Source organism: Pseudoliparis swirei, chromosome 5 (assembly GCF_029220125.1).
Source record: "Pseudoliparis swirei isolate HS2019 ecotype Mariana Trench chromosome 5, NWPU_hadal_v1, whole genome shotgun sequence".
NCBI lineage: Eukaryota > Metazoa > Chordata > Actinopteri > Perciformes > Liparidae > Pseudoliparis > Pseudoliparis swirei.
In genome coordinates this window covers 18,410,029-18,430,707 of record NC_079392.1, presented here as the reverse complement: position 1 = coordinate 18,430,707, position 20,679 = coordinate 18,410,029, and the positions used below count along the sequence as shown (strand labels likewise).

At 41.0% G+C, this 20,679-nt stretch overlaps 2 protein-coding genes across 2 annotated transcripts; both read right to left on the bottom strand.

Annotated features, from left to right (window-relative positions):
* Positions 1–9,567: 9,567 nt before the first annotated feature.
* On the bottom strand, positions 9,568–12,362 carry LOC130194228 (5-hydroxytryptamine receptor 3C-like). The gene is made up of 5 exons (XM_056415137.1): positions 12,194–12,362; positions 11,860–12,023; positions 11,026–11,236; positions 9,968–10,177; positions 9,568–9,809 (listed from the first exon to the last, which is right to left on the bottom strand). The coding sequence occupies exons 1-5, from the start codon at positions 12,360–12,362 to the stop codon at positions 9,568–9,570; spliced, it is 996 nt and encodes a 331-aa protein (XP_056271112.1).
* A 2,552-nt stretch (positions 12,363–14,914) lies between these two features.
* Positions 14,915–19,943, bottom strand: LOC130194052 (5-hydroxytryptamine receptor 3A-like). The gene is made up of 10 exons (XM_056414931.1): positions 19,891–19,943; positions 19,668–19,722; positions 19,165–19,328; positions 18,941–18,985; positions 18,695–18,801; positions 17,756–17,925; positions 17,015–17,175; positions 16,621–16,831; positions 15,471–15,656; positions 14,915–15,304 (listed from the first exon to the last, which is right to left on the bottom strand). The coding sequence occupies exons 1-10, from the start codon at positions 19,900–19,902 to the stop codon at positions 15,015–15,017; spliced, it is 1,401 nt and encodes a 466-aa protein (XP_056270906.1). The 5' UTR covers positions 19,903–19,943; the 3' UTR covers positions 14,915–15,014.
* Between the last annotated feature and the right edge of the window lie 736 nt (positions 19,944–20,679).

The window sequence follows — 20,679 nt, the reverse complement described above, 5'->3', positions numbered from 1 at the left end:
TGGGTCAGTGGGTAGCAGGTCCGTCTGTCAATCAGGGGGTTGGAGGTTCAATCCCCACCCTAGTCGATGTGTCCTTGAGCAATACACTTGTCCCTGAGATGCTCCCTGTAGCTGCGTCTACGGTGTATGAATGTAACAGGATTGTAAGTCGCTTTGGATAAAAGAGTCAGCTAAATGACATGTAATAAAAGAAGCTTACATTGAGCTTGTCAAAATAGGTTTAGCCCAACAGATAAGCTAGTTAGTGTGGCTAGGGTACTTATAATGCAATACATATATAGCTATTTCGTGATTTATTAGCCAGTACAAGCACCTGAATGCCTCACGACAGCCTCTTGCTCCCGGACCACTGGGCAGGAGAGCTACTCCGAGTTCTAGCTGCTTGTGCCGACTTTACCACCTTGGGATCATTTAAAAAGTGCAGGTATATCTGTTTGCTTTTCACGCGGAATATTGGACGCTCTCTGCCGGCTGGTGTGTTTGTGTGTGTGTGTGTGCATCGGGGCGGAGCTCTGCCCCCCTGCATGCGCATCGGGGCGGAGCTCTGCCGCATGCAATACTGAGAGTTAACACAACCATATAAAGACAGACATTACATGCCGCTATTTGGATACGATCAATAACATACTGTCATTTAGTTTAATAAAATAACAAAGACCTGTTCCTTAGGAAAGGGACAATTAAATTACTTCTGTTGTAATCTGGCGCTAAAGAGAAAATTACAGGGGGTGGGCGAGGGGTGAGCTGCCACCCTGATAGAATGGTAGGGGAAATACTGACCATATTTAAACAGGAATGAGGGGGTAGTTGGGTTCGTTTGTTAAAGGTATAGCTACCACGAAGGTTTACATAACTTCTACCAATTACAGGTAAACCTTCATGGTAGCTACCTGAACTAACAAAAAAACTGTTTAAATATGTACAAGATCTATACCAAGAGTATACCTCCTAATAATAATAAAAACCTCTAATTTAGCTATGGAGTTATTTAATTATACCACACTGTATTTTAAAGGACTGAACACAGACAACAGCTTTCGGTTAAAAACAAGAGTTTACTGACTAAATATTTACCCTTTCGGGGGATAATAATACGAACACATAACTGACTTCTTCAACCTAAAAAACAGGACTTTCAAAACTAATCCGTAATACATTGATTGACTAATAATTCGTACTGATTGGCTAATAGTCAGGGGTGCACATAACTGGTACGCAGGTATGCATGGGGGAAAATAATCAACAATGCGTAATGCCACTTGTGTTACTTCGCGCCTTTGCGTACTTGACCGATCTGTTATTGATCATCTCTAACCAACAGCATGTCATTCTGTCTCTACGTGTCGCGTTAACACTTCTCCGCTCTCCGTCTCGCGCTCCGCAGAGCTCCGATGCCGGCGTGTGCGCGCACATCGGGACGAGAAAAAGTATTTTGCCCCCCCCGTAGGTGGACGTCACAAAAGCTGACGCTACATATGGAGTGAGTACCAAACACCATCTCCCGGTACTCACCTGAGTAACTCACTGAAAAGGTTATGTGCACCCCTGCTAATCGTATTACTGTGACAGGTTTCTAGCAGTCACTAGTAGGTTCTCCCTATAAGCACCACGGAATGAGCAGTCGGAGTGATATTTGGTAATATATATTATTCCAGACCGCAGACAGTAGTGTCTCTGCTCAGCACTCCACTCCCGTCTTCTTCTTCTTCTTTAAATTTGAATGGTGGATCGCAACCAACTTGCCTAGGTGCATACCGCCACCTACTGTACCGGAGTGTGCAGATTCATGTATAACTGTATTAACTACTCAAAAATAAAAACAAAAAACAAAATAAAACAATAAAACAAAACAAAATACTAATTAACTGCCCAACTACTGACCCCGCCAACAGACCTACTCGCCACTAAATCCTGCGGCCTAGCCCCGTATCTTTGGCAAATCGCAGCAAAGCCCTGTAGCACTCATGCCCATCCTGGTCCGCTGCCAGCACTCCCTCCAAACTCCACCTCCGTCCCCGCTGACACATTTTTTCCTTCAACCGTTTTCTTTCAGAGCTGTATTTCACACACTTCATGATCACATGCTCCACATCCTCAGTCTCGTTACAAAAGTTACATTTAGCTGTTCCCACTTTTGCCATTAAGAACAGAGTTGCATTCAGCCCTGTGTGCCCGAATCTTAACCTTGATATGATGACCTCCTCTCTCCGACACTTCCCTTTGAATAACTTTACACTTATGGATTTTTGTATATTGTGATAGTGCCTTCCTTTGTAGTTGTTGTCCCACTTCCTCTGCCATAATTCCCTCACTACCTCTCGAATAACTGCTTTTGCTTCCCCTTTCCCAAATGGAATACTCAGTACCACTCCCGTCTTCAGTCCATCCAGCTCCTTTAAAGACAAAGCCTTGCAGATACACAAAACACAGATTGTCATCAGCTGGACTGATTACCCATCAGACCAGCTGATGACAATCAGACACCGTTCCCTGAACCACACCCCCGCTCCACCCACTCTGCAGCCAAGCCTAAACACACCCCGCTGCCACAATTACATTCTAATTGGCAGATATGTAACATTATAATTTGGCTCTGATGCTGCCTCCCGGATCTCTCCGCCTCAGCCGAGCAGGAACCAGCAATAGTCGAACTCCACAGTTCGGTAAACCCATGACCTCGCACAGGTGACGTCTGCAGGCCTAAACAGTCTTTCGGTCAGCAGCAGCGTCCTTTGTGTCCGCGACTCAGCAAATCCAGATTCACATAGGACCATTCGCACCTCACTCCCGACCAAATCTCACAAGATTATGGCAATTATGTGTCGTTGTTAATAATCTGAATTATTGAAGGGACTGTTCGGTCCAGGTCCGCGCAAACCTCAGAAGAAACGGCACGTAGCAGCTGGAATACGTGGCTGATAAAGAAAAATGTCTGCATCTCAAGTTTAGCTACACGCCTAACAAAAATCAACATTCAGACTTGCTATCACCATTTTTACATACCAAGAGGGTACGCGCGACCGACGGACAGCCGCCACCCGGGGAAAGTAGTGAACTCTCCTCTCCTCACCGACTAGGTCAGGGGGTGTGATATGTACCTGTGACGAGATCTGTATATTAAACTTTCTACCTCTAGGTCTACCTGCTTCTCTCCCGTGTTCCTTTTCCCTTCGGCCACGCTCTCCTTCTGTCGTTCTACGTTAAACCCCCACCCAACTTGTCCAATCACCAATTACCGCAGGTGAGGCAGAATGACATCTATCTTCCCCGATAAAACCGGATAGCACTACTACACAGCACAAACTTAATTTAACCCATTGTGGGCCTGCAATACGGTTTTGATATGGTTTATTTAAATACATTTAACAATTTCACAACCACCTTAGACTAAATAATCTCATATCTTAGAGTTATTTAATATAACTTGTTTTAATGGTCTACTTTTTCCACCGGGTTACATGATAAGTCTTTTATATTATTAGAGAGTGATGATAACTGTCTTCATTAGGATTAGTACACTGATCAAAAGTCTCAAAAACACCAGAGCCCATCTGCTGCTTCCCACAAACTGGACAGAATAGCCTAACCTTCCACAGGGCATCCACACCATCAGCGGTCAAATGTCATGTCTGCTGGTAGGTGAGGGCTGGGACAGGGTTTAATGCCCTGTTCTGTGTCTCCTCTTTCTCGCTGATTGTCTCATGCCGTACACCTGTTTCCCCCCTATATATTGTGCCAGTCTTTCCCTTCTCTACTGTCGGTTTGTTGTCTGTAGTTACTAGTGTCTTTATGAGTGTCACTTATTTCTGTCTTGATCGATTCCTGTCAGATTTCCCAGTGTTCCTTTGTTCAACCTTTTTCCTCGAGTAAAGAGAATGTTTCTTTATATTAAAACCTGGAGTCCAGCCTGGTTTTCTCTGCACCTGAGCCTCACCCCGTGACAACCCGTGTGACACAAGGGGCTCGTACTAGAGCTTCAAATCTGGCCGCAGTTTATCAGAGGGAAAGAGGGTGTTTGAAATCCACCTTTGGTCCAGCCCAGGGAGGGTCTTTCTCATTTCATTCTCAATCAAGAATGTTTGCTGTTGTGGCTCCTCAGTGGTGGAACGAGCTCCCCATTGACATCAGGACAGAAGAAAGTCTTTTCGCATTAACCCTAAAAACACATATTTTCTGACTTTACCTTGAATAAAAACAGATTGGCACTTACTTATGGTATTTTTATAGTTTGGCTTTCTTGAATACATTTTGATTCTTGTTCTTAGTTTGTACTCATGGTTGAATGCACTTATTGTAAGTCGCTTTGGATAAAAGCGTCATATGGAGCCGATCCCAGCTGACATTGGGTGAAGGCAGGGTACACCCTGGACAGGTCGCCAGTCCATCTCAGGGCGCACATAGAGACAGACAACCATTCACACTCACATTTACACCCACGGGCAATTTAGAGTTCAATTAACCTGCATGTTTTTGGACTGTGGGAGGAAGCTGGAGGACCGCCCAGACTGGGTATTGAACCTGTGGCCCTCTTGCTGTAGCCACTACACCACTGTGCAGGCCCTCTATATATATATATATATTAGGGCTGTCAATCGATTAAAAAAAAGTAACTAATTAATCGCACATTTTGAAAATCATTAATCGCGATTAATCGCGATTAAAAGGTTTTTTTCCTTCGAAAGACTAAATCTTCTGAATGAACGAGTAATCCCTTCAGACAGCGTGTATTTTAGACACTTGTTTAATTGTATTCTGTTTTAAAGACAAAACTTCACACAGAGCTGTGTTTTCAAAGAGGCTCCTACATATAAAGTGCCAGTGAGGTATTTAATATCGTGGATGATAAATTGTTTCTTCAGTGAAACATAGTGAAACAAGGTGTACAGAGCTGCCAACTTTTCAAAAAACCTTGGAGTGAGATTTTGTCGGGGGTGACCAAAATGTTGCCCCGCACGCAGCCACACACGTTGGTGGCTCAAATATCAGGAAATTTGAATTAATGTGGCCATGTTGTACCCTGCATTCTGGCCTGGCAAAGGTCTTTTACGAGGCATCTTTGCTACCTTAAATAATAATAAAAAAAATTAATAACTCTACTCTCATTTACAAAAACATGCCAATTCTATTGCACAAATGTCCTGTCTTTATGTTAAATTCTTTATAATACATCTTACTTGTTCAAAGAGCTGTTTTGAAATTTTTTGAGAGGGGCCTTTTCCTAGGCCTGCAAATAAAGTGATAAATGCTATGTGGGCAGCCTTAACAAACAATGCCATGATGTGTTGAGCATGCAGGATACCAAGAGGTTAACAAGGTGCTCTCCTGCTGCTTGTTATGACAGCTGAGTTTACATCAACACACAAAATCACACGCACAAACACAACACATTATTTTAAGATTTAAAGTTTAAGAGAGTGAGAACTTAATTGAACCACATGTCATTAACAGGGCTCTTAAGTTTTGAACAGGCAAGAGTGACATATCTATCCAGGATGCTTTATTTTCATTGGTTGCTGGATTAAATCTTACAGATACAACAGATACGTTTTTTTCTGATTGGCTATTGTGTAGCCCATTTCTTTTTTTTGATTGGCTGATAAGTGGCACCTCACAGCAGAACTCCAGGGGAGCGCTTGATTCCTCCACGGTGAGGGCAGCGCGGCCAGCTCATGTTTGCGTGCTGTGGCACATTAAAACATTAAATATCCGAGAGTTTTTTCAGCGAGAGAAATACGATGTGTGGCGGGAGTGCGTGACGTAAGACCGAAATGCGTGAGACTTGAGAGCCCTGCATTAACACACCGTAGTCTCTGCTCGTTTTGTCTGTTTGAAAATCTTCTTCTGTTGCTAACTTCGGGACTCTTTGGCAGGGTTGCCAGGTCTGTGTGACAAAACCAGCCCAATGGCCAATCAAAACCAGCCCCAAACCAGCCCAATGTCCAATAAAACCAGCCCAAAAACCAACCCAATATCATAACTCAAAATATGCCCGTGCCAAACCATATACACTGCTTTTAAAATCCATGTCCATGTGTGTACGTGCTGATCTGGAGTCAGTTTGGTAGGATTTGGGTATAAAAAAATTATTTCATTTAAAATATGGATTTTTATTTAAAGATATTCATGTAATTAGCATGCAAAATAGGTCTTCCCGAACCAGCGGACAAAAAATTCAACCCGCGGCAACACTTCAAAAGTAGCCCAATTCCGCGGGAAAACCGCGGACCTGGCAACACTGCTCTTTGGGGTAAATAGGATGTCTATGCAGCGAATAGGTTTATAGATGCGCTCCTTAGCGCCATCTATCGTCGCGGAGTTTGAAAAGAAACCAACGCGCCTCGGCCCAAAATCAGAATTTCTTTTGCCGTGAGATATTGGTTGTGTGGCGTGAGAGCGTGTGAAAACATGCAAAAGCGTGTCACACGGCGAAACCGTGAGAGTTGGTAGCTCTGGTGTATTAGAGACCCCATTGGTCCTGTCATCTTTAACATTGAACAGCAGCAGAACCAGTGGCCTTGGTAAACTGACATATGTAATGTTAACCCTGTGGAGGCTGGGGGCATTTTTTGATCGTCTCTACACAGTTGCATGTCATTCTGTCTCGACGTGTCGTTCACTCTTCTCGGCTCTCCGTCTCGCGGCCGCAGAGCTCCATGCCGGCATGTCTGCGCGCGCATCGGGGCGGAGAAAAAAAAGAAAGTCCCCTGCACCTTCCGCCCCGCGTCACCGACACGTCGCCCTCTGTTTCTCTGTGAATATCGAGGAGCAGACGGGAGGAAGGAGGCGGACTGCCGCGGTTTGACACTCAGAGTTGAGTCCATCATCCCTCCTCCGTCCTCTCCTCCATCACCGCCACACACAGCCACAGAGCAGCAGCCGCGCAGCATCGGCCCGCGAGGGCATCAGCCAATGCAATCTGCCTTCCTCCCCTCAGGTCTTCTTCTGGTCACCAGGTCTGAGAAGAGTGTCGCCCCCTCCTCCCACCGACCCTCCACCCCCCCTCCCTCCCTCCTCCCCTCCTGAGGGAGGAGTCCTCCACGACATCCCGGACCACACCAACCACCACTTCCTTTTTTTTGTCGGCGGGCTCGGACGGGACCCGGACTGACTGACACTGACCCCCACCCCTACCCACCCTTCTTCCTTCTTCCCTTCCTCCTCCTCCTCCCGCCTTCCTTCCTCCTCCTCCCCTCCTCCTCCTCTCCTCCTCTCCCTCTCTCTCTTTTTGTTGTTGTTGTCCATGTCAAATGTGCAACTCCACCAAAAAAAAAAAAATTTGTTGTTTGTGAAATTCAACATTTGGCAATAAACCTGTTTCTGATTCTGATTCTGATTCTGATTCTGAACTTCAACGCACACCGGAAGTAAACAAAGTTGCGTTAATTGCGTTAAAATATTTTAGTGCGTTAATCGCGGCCAAATTAATCGCATAGATTAACTCGTTAACGCTGACAGCCCTAATATATATATACATATATATATATATATGGCACCCTGATCATAGACTGTATAAGAAGTTGAAGTAGTCGATGTGACGAATAATGTGATCGTAATTGTGATATCATTATCAGTGTTGGGAGTAACGCGTTACAAAGTAACGCGTTACTGTAATTCCACTACTTTTAGCGGTAACGAGCGTGTAACGAAGTATTTTTTTAAATCAACTAACGCAGTTACAGTTACTGAAATTTAAATGAGTTCGTTACTCGCGTTACTCTCTTTTGTGAAAAATGAACACTTGCAGACAAGAAGACAAGCTAGGCTACTTTAGCTGCTTCTGATCCGACATCGCAGGACCTTGGTGGCGCAATGATATTGTAACGTCTCGGACGTTATGGACTGATGACACGGAGACGGGGCGACGTTATTATTCCTCCCTTTATTGGGCATTCACCAACACAGACAGCTGCTCCTCTCGGCTCAGCAGCTCCAACGTCAACAAAAACGGTTCCCGTCAACCACCCTTAACTTCCGTTTTCCGGGAGGTTAACCCCGCCTCCCCTCTACCCCGCCAATCACAGGCACGCCCCCACGACCAGCATCACGGTGCCACACTGTGATTGACAGCCACTTCCAGTGTTGCCAGGTCCGCGGTTTTCCCGCGGAATTGGGCTACTTTTGAAGTGTTGCCGCTGGTTGAATTTTTTGTCCGCTGGTTCGGGTAGACCTATTTTGCATGCAAATTACATGAATATCTTGAAATAAAAATCCATATTTTAAATGAAATTATTTATTTATACCCAAATCCTACCAAACTGACTCCAGATCAGCACGTACACGCCTCACTAGCACCCCCCACCCTCAATTATATGCAGCACCTCAAGGCACCTTTGTTTTCTCTTTTAATTAGTGTTAATACTGTAGGCCAATCACTTTTATTTCATTGGGCCTAATGTGGTAAAAAAAAACTGTTAAATGACAGAGTTATTTTGTATTAAGTTAAGTATTAAAAGGGACTTTTGTACGACTGCTTGATTTGAAGGCCTGTTGCCCTGTTGATTGCAATAAATAGGTCAACAACATATGTTTATTGTGTTTGACTGTTCATTACATTAAAAAAGCAGACATAAAAGTAACTTAAAAGTTACTTTCCCGAGTAACTAATTACTTTTGATATACAGTAACTAGTAAAGTAATTAAATTACTTTTAAAAGAAGTAACTAGTAACTATAACTAATTACTAATTTTCAGTAACTTGCCCAACACTGATCATTATGGATCAAAATTCCATATTGCGACATCCTAATGGTAATCAAATATAAAGATATAAAGATACAGACAAGAAATACTTTTCATAAAGCTTGTTTTATTACTCAACATTAAAGGTTTTTCTACAATGGCAGACACAATTGAGGTGTAACATTACATGTTAATATGAAAATGAAATGCTAAGAAGGGACTGGGATAGTTTAGTTGATTCACCCTACAGAGAAGTGTTGGCTGGGCCCCGTTTCCCAATAAGTTAGAAGTATAGGTACGAGACACTTGCTAAACTGTGATCATCTTTGTCATAAAGAGTGTTTTTAGTTAAGATGCTTTTGGGAAACACCAGGCTTAAGAGCTAATAAAAAGGAGTTCACAATCATCCTAGCCTTTATATGCTTCTGGGAAATGAGGCCCTGCACATCAACTCAAACAATATCAACGAAAATAACTTGTAAGATGCATACATCTTGTCCTCTTTCCAAGAATCCCAGGGGGATAACTGTAGTTGGAATTGTTTGTACAAGTAAACAAATATGTGTTGCGTGACTGATGATGCAGGAGAAAAGTCAACAGGAGTTTTAAATTCTCTCAAATATTTGTTTTAGAGCCTCGCATGCCCTAACATGTCACTTACACAACACAAAACATTAAAGGAATTGTAAAAGAGGGACATTTCAATGGATAAATGTACTGTAATGAATACACTTTCAAATGCAACAACTCAGCCAACCTTCACAATTCATGTATGCTTAGTCGTAGTAATTGACAATGACTATGAGAAAGCTTGCTAAGAAATAATAATGAATGAAATCCCCCCAAATATAAAAGAGCAAACAAACAAAAGCAAAATCAGGATGTTTTTTATGACTGCATCCAGATAGTGATGATTGTACTGAAGCTGACTGATAGGAAGATGATGTACATGCCTAACAGCAGGCGGTCTATGATGAAACCTACCTGGATCCACTCTGACTCCTGTTTTTCCCCTAGCCGATGCTTCACCTGTAGGCAGATGGCCTGGAAGTCGTTTCCTAGGCGCCTCAGCTCCTTCCGGGCCTTCTCCTCATCCAGCGGCCCTTTCTGTTGTGAAACCTTGCTGTCCTCTGTCGGCAGAGAAGAGATCTTCATTTCTGTTATTGAGGATATGAGGAAGGAGGTGATGTCAACTGGGCCTGTTTATATTGATTTTTTAATATTCTTAGCTAAATGACTTGCATGCATGTTTTCCCACGTGGAAAAATCACATCCCAGATCTTATTACCTTGTGTGGCAGGATTTTGGATGACCGTGTCCTCTTGATCTCTGGGCTTGGGACGAAGCCGTACCAGGCGGCCCAGGATGCGAAGAACAAACACTCTGACCCAACGAGGGACTGCAGAGTAGTGAGCGGAGCCACGCAGCAGGTTGGTGATGAGGATGCTCTCCAGTAGACTAGCCACCATCAGAGCCAGGCACAGACACAGGAACACATCTGGGATAATAGTAATAATGATAATATGAATAATAAGTGCTTTTTAGAACAAATGAACAAGTTAAATCCACACCGACAACTAAAACCATTAAAGGCTATTAACATGCATCACTATCACCTTTTAAGTTGCTTTTTAGCTTTAGCATTCATTAGAGCCATTTGACTGTCCTTCTGATGAATTTAAAGAAACATGTGTAACATTTTGTTGTGTTCATTGGCAGATATTCAATATAATATTAATTCTGCATTCTGAAACCAGGTTTTATATGGTTGAGTGCTAAACAATTAAAGATCCTAGTATTGATAAGCTTCAACATTACTGGTGTTGTTTCGTACTTAAAAGAAATGTTTTGGTAGCATTTATTATCAGGCACATTTGCTCTGCTTTCTCTGTTGTTTCCTCCCACTACTCACACACCAAGATACAAACAAACATACGCACGCTCGACCTGCGACCAGATAGGGTGCTGAAGTAATTCTGTGCTGAACAATTATTTTGTCTTGTGGATGAACAGAGTATTGATAAGTCCTAAAAATACATATCCATTCCTGTAGTGCCCCGGAGTTCTCCAACATGCTTGGAAAGACAGTGATGAGCAGCAGAGAGGTATTTAAAATGTACACACTTTTTCTTTAAATCCACTCTTCACTTACCTTCTAACTCTGTTTCTACACTCATCTCAAAATCGTCTCTTGAGCTGTTAAATACTTCACTGTGGATAACGTTATCTGACTGGTGTTTTATGCTTGCCCGGTGGTGTACAGTAATTTTACTGAAAACAGCTGCATCATATATATTTCAGAATTTTAGGCTTCAACTGCAATCATAGAGGATATTGTCAACTGACTTATGAGAGGTACGGTGTTCCCACTGGCAGGCAGCAGGTCGCTCATGATGAGCAGGAAGACGGTGAAGCCCAGGATCAGCGTCATCTTCATCAAGGTCCGGTCCACGTTCTGGGGAGGCAGCAGGAAGCTGAAGAGGTCCACTGTGATGAGGAAGTAGCTGGGGATCAGCAGGTTCACCACATAGAGGGTGGCCCGGCGCTTTACGAACACCTGTAGCAGTGCAGACAGATATACAGCAGCTGGTAAACACCACATTTCTTAATTTAGATTAGTACAGAACAAGACTAATTGTGTGACAACACGTTCAGCTGTAAAGTCTTACACTGCCTGAAAAGATGTCTCGAAGAAGTTTTTTGGGATTTGAAATGCTTGGGAAAATATGATTTGATTCAAGTTTTGATTAAATTATCACAAAAAGTGGCAAATGACGATACAAAAACATCACAATTAAGAACTTGAAAGTTACAACAATACATCCCAGAACATAGACTTTACATTTTAACACGGCATAGTAGCAATTTCTGAGATCATACACTTACGTTTGGAGAGTGTATTAACTCCAGTATAATAGTTTTACAGACAGTATTCATGTTCATATGACTATAACGATGGTCATTTATACTCAGTAGGGTAACTGTTAATACACCTTGTGATGGATTCATATGTTCATTGTTTTATTTAACATTATACCCTTCCTGTTGGAAGATATTTGGTGACGTAGACTAAAAGACCGCCCAAAATACTTTTCAATCAGCCATCTCCTTCTGTATCTTCATCTAAACTTCATTGTTCTGTAACATACAAGAAGGTTATAGTCTTCAATACTTCCTTACAAAGAAGCGCATCTCGTCCCACACGTCTTCATTCCCAGGGGGTGGTACGAATGTCTTCACTGTGAGTCCAACTAGTTCCCACTCTCCCATAGTTGCCATCACTTCTTGAGAGTATTTTAATATATCCGCTACAGTTGATGAGAGGTATATCTGAAGAGTTCTTCCTGAAATCAAAATGTAATACAATCAATGCTTTGGTGAGATTTGATCTATTTATAATGCCATTAAAAAAAATGGTCTATCTTTGACAGAAGAAGAAGTAGTGTATTAAAAAGATGAATAAAACACATCAATCTGTATATTTGAAGTATTGTGTCGATCCGTTTCTACTTACGACGGTGTATGTAGGAGTTGAAGCTAAAGCTGCAGTTCTGGGTATCAAATGGAAACTTGTAGAAGTCAAGCGAGCAGGAGCTGATTACTTTGACAGGCTGAGAATCAATCACCAAGCCATCAGAAAACAGATAAATGTATGGGACAAATTGTGCTGAGTTCTTCTCCATACTACAGGGTGAGAAAATACATAGAAACCAGTAAATATGATTGGTAATATCTCCTTATACACATGCCTATATTTGTAAACTACACTCTGCACATTAGAGGCTTTATCAGTCGAAACAAACATATGTACAGCAAGTTTTAAGTTCATGAAGTTTTAATTCAAACAATTCCTTTCTCACAGAACAAAGTATTCATTAGTACAGCTTTTATGTGGCAGTCAATCAAGGTCAGGCTATGTTTGTGTATAAACACAAACAACAAATAAAGCTGCACTGTCATGGTACTTACAATTCATTTATGACCATATCTGGTACCCAGAGCAGTTTCCTTGGAATTGTAATCCTTGAAGCACCGCACTGTTCTGGGTCCCACGTGACAAATTCATTCCTCCATTGCTGCAGCATGAATGAGACAGATACAACTTGAACTAATGTGAGCATAAAACTACTCCTTTCAGGTGACGTAATAAAACTGTAATGTCTTTATTTTTTTAACTTTAAACATTTTATTTTGCCAATGACATGTGGTATTTGTAGATAACATCATGAAGTATTTAGTCTTATGTTGCTTACATATAGTAGGATCTGCCCAAATACTTGTTCTAAGATCCAAACTGACAACTTTAGGGTTTTTCTAATTCTCAAGCGTGGAGACATTGTATTAAGAATGTACTTACTAATGTTTGCCATATATATGTTTTCAGGACATGGGTCCTTTCATCCTGAAAAGAACCAACATCCAGTCGTAAGCATTCCTTCCCCACAGACATTTCTTGAAATGGAAAGACATTCTAGATATTGAAAAAGATTAAGGGATATTTTCCTGTTGGCTGGCATAACCACAGTAAAGTTGTTGAACATAGAAAGAAAAATGTAGATCACATTTAGAAGCTATAGAACATGGCATAATAGTGAATTGGTTTTAGGGTAATGAATTGTCCCTTACCACCCCCAAAATGCCATAAATGGTGAAGTCAATGCTGACGTTGGTGCGTGTTGACAAATACATGACAGGCCGAATGGAGCTGAGCTTGAAGACCGGTTGGAGAGCCTCCAGCAAGGAAAGCGGGTCAGGTTGAGAGCAGTTCAGTATCACAGAATTGCAAGGAGCTACGGTGGAATAAATGAATGGCAAGTATGATTATTAGAGTAGATTAGATGCCCCGACTAGCAGCAAGTAATGGCATTTTCCAACTGCATACATTTAAACAAACAAAAATTGAATAGCAATTTAAGGTACCTTCACAAAGTATGGGTCTGATAAAGAACATAAGAGATGTTGATCCTTTTTTAATTAATGAATGAATGCTCACACATTTTACTGAGGCTAACAACACTTTCTTTATATTAAAGCTAAAGTTGGTTACCGGGAGGTAGCTACCTTTTTGTGTCATATATGTTTAAACTATCACGATATCCTGACTAGTACATGAGACAGGAATCTGTGACGTGTTTAATCACTGCCTGTGAAGCTTGTGAACCGAGATCAAACTGTCAAACTAGGCAGCGATGATCAGATAATAATCAATATTGTGGTAAGGCACTGGCTATTTCTCACCTCAAATGTTCCCAGAAACATATTTTAGTGTACTGATAAGCTGTATTAAATAAGAACGCTTGATCTTTCCAGTGGGAGATGCTTGCTTTTGACTCGACTGTTTGTAACTGGAACTTCACTTTGTTGATAAAACAAGGGCTATTTTAATACAACATATCTATATAAGGAGAATAAATAACACCTCCTGATCAAATGTGCAATAATGTTGAACAAATATGAAATCATATTAAATTCTATCTTCACTATATTGTACACAGTGGCTTCAGTTTGCTACAAAACCTCAATTAATTCAACACTTTTGTCTTCATCTACATATATCACTGCCTTTATAGTAGGAGATATACTTACCATGCATGAACACAGAGAGGAGGATGAATAGAACCTTAGCAGGCTTGACTTTCAGCGGGCAGCACTAAAACATTAACATTGGGTCAAAAGCGGTTGTTAGTCTGAGTTGTGTGTTGGTGTTTAGGGCTGTCCTGTCAAGGTTTCTTTTTACAGACAAGATATATGGCATATCTATAATTTTACTTGTAAATGTAGGTGAACTCGAAGGCCTTAAACTAAAGGTAAGTTTAATTTGTGGCATGCCAGAAAATAAATTAGACAAAGTCCCAAAAGTAGGAAATTGTCAGAAAATATCCAGATACAAAAGTGTGAGTTTTCAAAATAAATTTAAAGATTCAGTTTGTGTAATATGTCCATCTAAATCGACAATAGGATATAGTTTTCAAAACTGGCATTAAAATAAATAAATACGAAAAGAATTGGAACATGATCATTGTATTTGAAATGAATGTCAATCAAAAACTGAAAGAATCTTTTCAAGTAATTTTATTTTGTATACAATGTTTTCCTCCATTTTAGAATTGCACAATACAACACAGAAGGCTTCTACATCTAATTAATCTATATATAAGTTAATATCCAATAGGGATAATAGGACCATTTATTATTAATAATACAATAACTTTAGAGAAGGTAAAAATGTCTTAGCTCAAAACAAAAAAACAAAGTTATTATGTATTGATCAAATTCAACATATATTTCAGTTGCATGCTACATAAATGGAGCCCTTTAAAACAGACATCAGTTGTCTACTGACTGTATGATTTGAACCAGATAATGATGATGGTAATGAAGCTGACTGATACGAAGAGAATGTAGAGGCCAAACAGCAGGCGGTCTATGATGAAACCCACCTGGAACCACTCCTCTGAGCCCTGGCTTCCACCAAGCTGCTGCTCCAGCTGGAGGCGGATGGCCTGGAGGTTCTTGCCCAGGCTCTTCAGCTCTTGAAGGGCATTGTCCTCCCCCACCGGCCCCATCTCCCCTAGAAGCTCATCATTGGTATTTGGCTGTGCCACCACAGCACTGGGTTTCATCTCTAGTTTGCAAGTGGAAAAAGTTTAAATTAAAGGAAAATATTATTATGTCTACTCCTACAATGTGTTGAATGCGTTTAAACAAATCATACAGACTTACTTTGCACTGTGTATGAAGTCACATTCAGTATTAATACATTTCAACACTTCTCATGTACATTTAATCACCTGAGTTTTTTGGCTGTTTAGTCTTCTGAGGCAGGAAAACGAAAGGGCCCAGAATTTGCAGAACAAGCACTTGGATCCAGTGAGGGACGGGAGAGAAGTCAGCCGAGCCACACAGCAGGTTGGTGACGAGGATAGTCTCCAGTAGACTAGTCACCATCAGAGCCAGGCAGATAGCGAAGAACACGTCTGCCAGAAAGAGAGATAGGGAAGAGGGGTTCAGAATGTTTTATTATTATTTACTGTGAATCATACACAGGGCAGCTGCCTATGCCATTACAAAATGAAAACCTCTCTATACTCCTTCTGGAAATGCATTTGGAAATGATAAGTACATCTGAACAGTGTTTGCCCACGATATCAGTTTATGAAATAAGGCATGGAAATCAACATTGCAGTCAATTTTAATGATTGTCCACAATACCTGCCCGCACATGCATGATATCTTTGTTTTTTCTGCAATGAAAACCTGTAATCACTTTAATTATGACGTAAAAAGGTCCCCACTGAGGACCACATATCAAGATCTCTCGAGACCAAAATTTAAAGTTATGGAACTGTGAGGACATTTTTACTTCGTCCTGAAGTCAGAAGCTCCAGCGGGAGCAAGGAAGCTCATTGAACAGGAGAAGCGTCTCACCCTTCGGCCACGAGCAGAGCTTTGCCTTGCACTAACACGACGCTGCTGCAGACTCAGGCCACATTGCTGGGCTGAGACACGGAAAGAACCAGAACCAGCACTGCACATAGCCGACTGTTAGACACCTGCTGCAGTAAATTGAGAGGTTCTCTAAAGTCTAAAGGGAATCTTGTCCTCGGAAACACCTCCACAGGGACCGCCAACACAAAATGAAAGTTCCTTGTAGTAACTTTAACTGAACAGGTAGAATGAATGAGGGACGATAGCTTTTCAGCAAAAGAGCATTTTGTTTTGGACTCATGCAGTTTAAATTGGCTGTGCTCATATGTGATAGAGAAGGTGCATCATAATTACATCATTGTTTACATGTTTAACCATAAGACAGCTGGCAGTCTACACTCCTCATGCAGCAGCTCATCTACTGATTCAAAAAATGAATAATACTTCTCAGTTACAACTGTAACAGGTTTCAGTAAATAGAGAGAACTTTTGCTGAGTCTGAATAAAACTCACTTATGAGAGGTATGGTGCTTCCGGTGATGGGCAGCAGGTCGTTCATGATGAGCAGGAAGACGGTGTAGCCCAGGATCAGGGTCATCTTGAAGGAGGAACGGTCCACGTTCTGGGGAGGCAGCAGGAAGCTGAAGAGGTCCACTGTGATGAGGAAGCAGCTGGGGATCAGCAGGTTCACCACATAGAGGGTGGCCCGGCGCTTTACTCTGATCTGCAGAGGTAAGATACAAAACACACCGTCAGGTACCCATTCTGTGCACGTTAGGATGGAGGCAAATCAAACGTTTCTGACAGAATGAGAAAGTAAATTCAGAAATTTCACAACATATGTTTGCTCGCTTCAAACCCTATACTTAATACTTGAATATCTGCAATTTGCAAACAATCAACCTACATTAAATATAAGCTCATCAATCTGATTTTCATGAACTCCACCATCATGTTTGTGGGAGGTGATATCCAGCAGCTCCCACTCCCCCATGGTGGTTATCACGTCCTTGGAGATCCTTGTTATGTCTTCAGCACTCCTCCCCAGGAACATCTTTATGTCTCTCGCTGGGAGCAGGGGAATAAAGAAATATAACATCCTGTCAAGTTAAGGTCACGTTACATTATACACATGGAAGAAAGATAGGAATTCATAGTTCAACAATATATACAAGCAATATATATATTAATTAGATTGTATTCAAAAGGGTTTTCTGTCACAAGCTTATCGCTGTAAACTTCTCATGAAAAGTGCAATAGATACACCTCCCCCCACATCGGTTAAGCATCCCAACTCTGAAGTCAATCTATCTGATCAATTACTCTAAAACAGCAGATCTCACTGTGCATTAACAATAAAGCAATGGCCAACACACATCACACAATATTCTCTTACAGTTTAAGTTTGGGTTCCTTCACAATAAACACATTTTATTTAATTTGTTTTACCTTTATAAGTGGCCTAGTAAAGGAAAAATAAGCACACATAGATGTCTCGAAATAGTTACAGTTAAACATGTATTACTGCTCACAAAAGGGACATAACTTACTACTACCTATTACATTTATATTTTTGGGACGTGTTTGTCCAAGACAGCATGCAAAGGTCTTTAAAGACAGAAACAAGACATTTGGTGAAGTGCCTTACCAATGTGTATGTAGGAGCTGAAAGTCAAAGTGCAGTTCTGTATATCGAAGGGGAAGGTGTAGATATCGAGGTTACAGGAGCTGACCACTTTCACTGGTTTCGCGTTGTGCACTTTACCATTGCTATGCAGGTACACATATGGGACAAAGGGGGCGCTGTTTTCATCCATACTGCAATACAGGAATAAGCAGAGACAATATGAGTAAAACGCCTGTAAAATGACATCACGGCACCTTTAATTTACAGATTTACAAAACAAACAAAAATATATGTAAATATTGAAATTCGTCCCTCTAAGAAATATTGCCTGTTTCTCTCCAACTTCAAAACAAATCAATGAGTCCCTTCGTTGAGTGGAATTTTTAGTCATTACAGCGAACATGTGTACGACAGTGTATTTTGAGTTAATCCCAAATACATCGTACTGCTTCAGGAAATACTCTCTAGACCAGTGGTTCTCAAATAGGGGTACGTGTACCACTGGGGGTACATCAAGGCACTCCAGTGGGTACATGAGATTTGTAAAACATATTTAAAATGATCATCCATTTAAAAAAAGCATTTCAAAATAGAATATAAGTGTAAATTCATGAATAGGATTGTATATATTCTATATTAAATCAGACACTGATGGCACAGCGCTGTGTATTCAACCAAAAATGGCTGGTTAGGGTGTACTTGGCTGAAGAAATATTTCACAGGGGGTACATCACTGAAAAAAGGTTGAGAACCACTGCTCTAGACCACCACATGTGTTTTAATCCGTGGCTGTTTGAGTAACATTTGTTAAAAAACCACAGTTTCCAGCCGGTTTGCGAAATGATTTCACCATCTAAAAAGTGTTGCATCTCTACATAAAATATATATACATATATACATATATATATATATATATATATATATATATATATATATATATATAACATATAATATACTCACAATTCATTGATAACAATATCTGGCACCCAAAACAGTGTTCTGGGAAGAGCAATCTTGTCAGTGCCGCATTGGATCGGGTCCCAGCTGACAAACTCGTTCATCCACCACTAAAACCACAAAGCTGGCGTCAGTGCACAGATCAGGTATTGTATACGTGATAATCACATAATTTACCCCACAAATTAATCCCCCAATTATCCCTACATCAATGACTGAGAAATTAACATGGATGATTGCAGAACATACATAATGTAGCCAAAGGTAAGTGACCAAGAGTTGAGCCTTTTCATCCTGTAAGACAAGAAAACCAGCTTTAAGACACAAAAACAGTGACAGTGTTTCTAACGGGTTTTTGGCGACCAAATGAATCCTCAAGGAATTCTCAGTGGAGCCCAGACATATAATTGAGGGGGTTACTCAGAATACAGTATAATGCTGCTGATTCTTATCTACTGAGAGTTGAAACATACCACTCCTAGTATCCCATACAAGGTGAAGTATGTGATGACGTTGGTGCAGGTTGTTATGTTCATAATGGGTCGTATGGCGCTCAGGTTAAAGAGTGGACGCAAAGCGTCCAGCAGGGCGGGTTGGTTCGGCTCAGAGCAATTCACCTGGATGGCACCACACACAGCTGACGGCAGAATTAAACCATTTCACAGATTTCAGTTGAAAACATGCTTTGGCTTATTTTCAACAAAACAACAGACCTGTAACTAACAAAACAGATTGAAAAAAGGGGGTTGTCTCAACAATACGTACCAGTAATCATACAGATTTCTATTAACTCATTTCCTATTTAATGCAGAATACAAAGAAATGTAAGTCTGTATTTGCTACATTATATTATGCAGTGCACATTCTCCTGAGTGTATTCATTCTATATAACCTTGTTGGTTATCTTCTTTACAACAAACTTGTGATACAGAAATGCCAAATACTCAATATTGTGTAATTTTTTAAAAATAATTACCAGGCATAAGAATGAGAATCACAACCACAGTGGGCCTGACTGATGGAGGGAGGCACTAGAATAACAAAAAAAAATTGTAAAATGTAAGCAATTTAAAACATAAAAATGATTAAATATAGATTTTTTGGAAAAAAGGTTATCAGTTCCCGAACAGATATTGTACTTAGCCTCTTACATAACATATCATAACATACAGAATATGCACCAGGATGAAATACTTTACCTTTGGCGTCATGATGGCAAGAGTTAAATCTTCCTAAAGTCGTCCGATTAAAGCCGTTTCTTCAGCATCACATGTCTGGAGAACACACAGATGCATCATCACAGTACTGTATTGCAACATTTGCTTTCAGTTGTCAATTGTATGAATCGGACAATTGCTTGCCCATATGGTCAGACAGCAAAGGCATATCCTCCACTTACCTGGCAAACGCACGCTTGCAAGACTAAATTCAGCCTCTGTGGCCAAGATATACATAGTGCTGCTGTAAACTAAGCATGATGTTGACAAACCCCTAGCAAATGAAGTGGTAAATGGAAAACTCTGCAAGGCAGCTACTTTCCCTGTCGGTGGTTTCATACAAAACAAAGATAACCCAAAGTTAATGTATTCGACCAGAATGTGTGACTTGCAGAAGGTGAACACTGACTATAGTGGCATCGGTGTCACACCTGCTGGTCGTATGCAAATAAACAGCAGGTGGCTTATGAGAAACGTGTGTCCTCTGATATCCCCCTGAACCTCCTGCCAACCAACTGTTTTTCATTTTATATTTAAGTCTGTCAAAATTAACAAGGTTGCACAACTTTGCAGCAACATGCAATGTATCTGCAAACCAACCGTTCTTTATATTGTGCAATTGTTATTCAACAAGTTGTCACAATATCGAACTCTTACGGTCTTAGCTTTGATTACAAATGGGCCGAAATGTAAGACTCATACATTGAAATTGGAGCTGTTATGAAGGACACTGTTGATTTTATTAAAACTTTGAGGCTATTGCAGTGGTCT

Excerpts from the sequence above, each read along its gene's own strand:
- LOC130194228 (XM_056415137.1), bottom strand. The coding sequence starts at position 12,362 with ATGGAGAAGAACTCAGCACAATTTGTCCCATACATTTATCTGTTTTCT. Across the intron at positions 12,024-12,193 it reads CAACTCCTACATACACCGTC|GAAGAACTCTTCAGATATAC; the intron begins GTAAGTAGAAAC and ends TTTTGATTTCAG. Across the intron at positions 11,237-11,859 it reads GGGACGAGATGCGCTTCTTT|GTGTTCGTAAAGCGCCGGGC; the intron begins GTAAGGAAGTAT and ends GCACTGCTACAG.
- LOC130194052 (XM_056414931.1), bottom strand. Across the intron at positions 18,802-18,940 it reads CTTACCTTTGGCTACATTAT|TGGTGGATGAACGAGTTTGT; the intron begins GTATGTTCTGCA and ends TTGTGGTTTTAG. Across the intron at positions 17,926-18,694 it reads GATATTGTTATCAATGAATT|TATGGATGAAAACAGCGCCC; the intron begins GTGAGTATATTA and ends CCTGTATTGCAG.